The sequence below is a fragment of the Macrobrachium rosenbergii genome, chromosome 51, assembly GCF_040412425.1.
Source record: "Macrobrachium rosenbergii isolate ZJJX-2024 chromosome 51, ASM4041242v1, whole genome shotgun sequence".
NCBI lineage: Eukaryota > Metazoa > Arthropoda > Malacostraca > Decapoda > Palaemonidae > Macrobrachium > Macrobrachium rosenbergii.
The window spans coordinates 56287620-56292882 of NC_089791.1; the positions used below are offsets into that span (position 1 = coordinate 56287620).

Genomic DNA, 5263 nt, shown 5'->3' on the forward strand with positions numbered 1-5263 from the left:
GAAAGACAAATCTTGACTATCATTTTTCAAAGATCGTACACCAGGTAACTAGTAATTTTCAGGATAGTTTCAGTTATGATGGGTATTTCATTGTTTCAGAGTACAGTTCTCCTGAAACTCTTGTAGGTTGAATTTGCAAAGTTCGCGTGAGATTAACAAGTAATTCTGATTATTTCTTAGTAATTTTCCTTATGAGCAATTCATTTTTAATATATATTTTTTTTATTAACGTGAAAGGCTAGGTTTTATGTACATTTCGTTTAGATATGTCTAGTTTAGTAATGTAAGACAACAGGGGAGACAGTTTTATCTCATCTTGCATTTTGTATTTCCCTTTTATTTTGGAAATACCTCTTCACGCTTTTCAAAGAAACGGACCTAAATCGTCTCTGAAGGCAACAGTTCTGATCCACGACAGATAAGGCGTCATCCGGAGATTCACGAAGAGTCCCGGGTCTCTGCGGGTGTCACAGCTGAAGCTCCTAAACTCGATGCCGACCAGGGTGTGGCGGTTTTTGGCGTCCAAGTAGACGAGAGCTCCTCCGAAATTGCCCTGTGGAAAGAACAGAATAGAATATAGGATTTAGGTCATAGACAAGCCGCTGGGGCCAATGAGGACATTCAGTGCTGAAACACAAACTGACAGTAAACAGGTTTGAAAAGTGTAACAGGAGGAAAACCTCGCAGTTGCACTATGAATCAATTGTTAGGCGAGGGTAGAAAGGAAGATGGAAGAAAGCGAATATGAATGGGGTACAGTAAAAGGAATGAAAGGGGTTGCAGCTAGGGGCCGAAGGGACGCTGCAAAGAGAATCCTGAGTAATACCTACAGTGCACTGCATGAGGTGCACTGATTGCACCAAACCCCTCTACCGGGACCCTGTGGAAAGCAATTTGAATCCTTTCCCTAAAAACTCTGTGAGAATGCTGTCACTAATCGAGGGGAAATTTCGGCTTTAGATTTTGGTAAGGTGAGATTACTCTGCTGGAGGCAAATTGACTGTCAGTTGTAAATTCCCAGAGAGTGAAATTATCAGCACCAAAAGGTTAAGTGGCTATATTCGGGAAGATAAATCACTTCCTTGCAAATAACTAGATATATAGAGTCTTAACTTTTATAATCTTATAACCTGAATTTACCTGTATTCAACTTCGGGATTCATGGCTTAAAACCCGACTTTAGTGACTGACTGGCATGAAAATAGGTTACAAAAGTCAACTGGAGAAGTGTACTTACAACCATCCTCAAGTACAATATTCACAAAATAATCGTAATGATTAAAGGTGCAATTGCTTCAGAAGAAAATTGCAGAAGCCAAAGTTAAATTCTTACCAGATAGCTGTCATTGGAAGTCGTCAATAAAAGTTTTGGACTTTGTAACAGAGCTTTTCCTAGTGCCATATAACAAGAATGAGGACTCTTAAAAAAAGGATTTTCTTTAACACTAAACTTCTGTACATGGTACATAATTATCATATAAGAGATAGAGTTATATCAGGGCAATAACCTTTCAAGTTATAATATCCTCGCTGGTTGGCGAGTCCAGAGATCTACATCATGCCCTTTACGCCCTTCAGCACCTCATCACACATACGATTATTCTTTGGGCAAAGGACTGTGTTGGCACTAAGGCAGATTAATCTAAACCAATTACCACCTTCCAGCTGACGTTAAATATTTTCATCCGATATCATGGAAGCTAATCATGAATGGCTGCTCATGCTGCTCGGCAACCACCGTAGGTGACAATGATATCAGCTGCGGATACTTCCCGTCAACTTAAAAAAAAAAATTAGGTCGGCTTATTTTCTGTAACGAAATAATGATAAACGAACTAGATCGGAAATTCATGATCACATGATCAGAATGATCAAAAGGTGAAAGGTTAGTAATCTGTCACTTTTAGCAGGTATACAATATTTTTCAAATGAAAAAACCCGTACAATCATATTTTTGAACAATTACAAAGATTACTCACACCCAATGCTTAAGTCTTGATCGTTACAAAAAATAATTGAAAATATCAATAATGATAACGATTCAAAGTAATACATTGTCACATCATCAATGAAAGGCAAAAACATTGAGGCTAATAATTATTGTGTATAAACTCTCTAGACGAGAACTAAATGACAGAATAACTGATTACCAAAATACAAGTAACTTCCTTTACTTGATCTAACATTCTAAGTATCCGAATCTAAATATTCCTACTCTATGGTCAGCTTAAGGGTAGTCAATCATTGTCACCCCAGAAGGATCTCTTAAGTTTACACTTGTATTCCCTTTCCTTTCATTACCTGACACACATTTCCGTCGCCGTGAGGATCCCCCGCACACAGCGTGTCCTCCCCCATGCCGTTCGGAAACAGGAGATCGTAGTCCTCCTTCTGAGAGTAAATGTAATTGCATTCTTGTAGCGGATACACCTTCAAAGCGGTCGTGTAGAGGTGAGACAAGTAAGCTCCATCTTGGGGAAAATAGAACAAATATACACATAAACGAATGCATATACACCCAGTGTATACATGTACGAGTATACATTGTCAAACTTATTACATAATACATTACTGCATTTTCTATGAATTTCTGTAAACCCGTGAAAAGTTTTAACAATGGCTTTCCGTACAATGGCTTACAGATGTTTGGGGTTTATAAACAAAACTGAGCTACTTGGTATAATATATAACATCCTTACATTCTTCATATAACACTAACAAGCTGCATTATATTCCAGGCTGTTCTAACAGAAATGTTATTAAAACAGTTCATAAGTAGATTATTAACTGACGAGTGATAAACGTAATGGTGTAATTGAAAGGATATTACACATCCAATCACTGCTCGTAATGTCTGCTCTGTTGCTAACTGTGGGGTGCATTTCAACAGCACCATACAGACGTTGTCTGTTAAACCTCGTGTGGCAGGTTCAAGGAACAGGGAATGACGAGTAGTCGAGGAAGGAATATTTGTTCAAGGGAAGCTTTTATTTTTGTGTATGCAGTGGGGATTCTTGCACCAAACTCCACCATAGACCGAAAGTACCGCACAAGTTTCCGTCACTTTGTTCCTTTAGTATTTGTCATGAATCAAATGATCGTCGACTTTGGGAGCTTAGTTAATTTTTGTTATCCTTTCTTCAAAGTGTTTAAGTTAGTTTTCCGATAAACCTGCCAACAGGCTAGCAAAGAGGCAGACAGAACAGATACTGTATATCTCACTTAAGTTGAGAAAATACCCACCTGGCCAAGAAGCGCCCCAACCCGTTTGAATCACAGGTCTGTCTTCCAAGTCTTGCTGCCCAAGTGGTCCCCATGGAAGGCACGCGGGATTGATATACCTCTGGAAAAGTGAATAAAGTCGTATTTATAAGAAATTCAATGGCAGGCGATGTATTCTTCGCTTTGTCTTTAGATTATAAGTCATATAAGTTATGTTTTGATACAAGTAACTGACAATATGTCGTAACAGAAATAAAATCTTGACATTATTGCACGTTACACTTCCTACGATAAAACATATCTCTAACTTTAGATTTCATAAGTATCTTTGCAATATTTTGGTACGATGTATGTTAGGTAGCTGCAATTTTTTTCTACATGTGCAATGAAATGAATCTAATTAGAATATTGATAAGTTTCGAAAACCTAATGTTCTTATTACTTAATACTTTCCCACAGATTGACAGATTTAGATTCCTTATAAATATCGGTACGATCCAAACAGAGGATTTCCATGGACATACAAACCCCTAAGAGAGCCCTGTAAGTAAGTTTGATGAGGGCTAGATCATGGTACCCCTTATACAGGACGTAATCTGGAAAAGGCACGACCTCCTCGACACCAATGTCTTTGTGGGAGGCCAAGTCGTACTCGTCGCGGAAGTCGTACTCGCCAAGTCGTACCACCACTGATGACCACAACTGATTTCGATGATTATAGAAATCCGACCTTCCAGTTCCCCTGCAGAAGGGACAAAGGAACTGATTAAAAACCATGACATTTTGGCTAAAAATAGATCGATCACTACATTACGATTAGATCTATAATTAAAAAAACTTGTGCTTTATGTGTAAAGTATTGTATGTACTTTTACACACGCAGGGAAAGGTCGAAGTGGCAGAACAGCTAAGTGGTCATGACCTTTAATACCATCTACGGCGTCCTCAAGAAATACCGTCGTTGGAAATATTATAATATGAACTTATTTCCTATTATAAAAGAGTGTGAATTTCCTGCCTTCCGAAATGTTGCCATTGGAATTTTTATTACAATTCTTAATATATCTGAGAATAGAGAGCCTTGTTTCCCTCGAGAGAGAGAGAGAGAGAGTTTAGGACTCTCACTCTCTCTCTCCTTATAGAGAGAGAGAGAGAGAGAGAGAGAGAGAGAGAGAGAGAGAAAAGAGTCAATAAGGAAGTACTTAGCCTTACCTTTCCCCTCAAAGTTTATCTTTTCCTCCTTCTATTGGTCCATAAGGCAGTTATTGGTTTAGTGCTGTTTATTGGACTCTCACTCTCTCTCTCATATATATTAAAATTATAATGAAAATTCCAAAGGAAATTCATACTCTTTTATGATAAGAAATAAGTTCATATCATAATACTTCCAACGACGATATTTCCTGAGGAAAAAGGGAAGATTTTTCTCAGTTCTCTTGTACATAAACTGGTCAAACTATCGTTAGCATCACCTTACCTTCACCAAGCAGCCTTACAAAAGAATACTTATCTACAGATTTCTGAAATCCACGGGGGTTCTTGAATTTACACAACACACACACACACACAAAGAGAGAACACCCAGCCTCCTCTACTTACCATCTAATTAGGAAGCAGTGAGCAGCAGTTAAAACCCATTGCTTATTAATTAGTGCACCGTTGCAGATCCAGTTTATGTAATCTCCGTCTTTCATTCCAATTAAAGCCTGAAAGCAAGACAGGAATGACAATGAAGTACGTGAAAAGCATTTTTAACAGCATTCAAAAGCAAGGCAGAAATGAATGGTGTTAACACGGCTTTCATGGAAATATATATATATTATATATATATATATATATATATATATATATATATATATATATATATATATATATATATATATATATATATAACATTATTGCTACCTGGAAATAATATCGATATAATTATAAAATGATAAGTGTTTCGTCACCCGACAATTGATCCACCAACAGCAACTGCCTCCAACTTCAGCGGCAAGTAGGCTACTTTACTCTTACTGTTTGGCTACACAGCCATAGA

The 5263-nt window shown here is 37.6% G+C and overlaps 1 protein-coding gene across 1 annotated transcript in view; it reads right to left on the reverse strand.

The window, feature by feature from the left end:
• Window positions 1-216: 216 nt before the first annotated feature.
• The window catches only part of LOC136833058 (uncharacterized), a 22177-nt gene continuing 17130 nt past the window's right edge, over window positions 217-5263 (reverse strand). Inside the window, exons 9-13 of the mRNA XM_067094704.1 lie at window positions 4822-4928; window positions 3751-3964; window positions 3244-3343; window positions 2302-2471; window positions 217-553 (exon numbers count right to left, since the gene is read on the reverse strand). Of these exons, the coding sequence (XP_066950805.1) occupies window positions 365-553; window positions 2302-2471; window positions 3244-3343; window positions 3751-3964; window positions 4822-4928 (780 nt within the window). The 3' untranslated portion in view covers window positions 217-364. The remainder of the gene's footprint in view (window positions 554-2301; window positions 2472-3243; window positions 3344-3750; window positions 3965-4821; window positions 4929-5263) is intronic.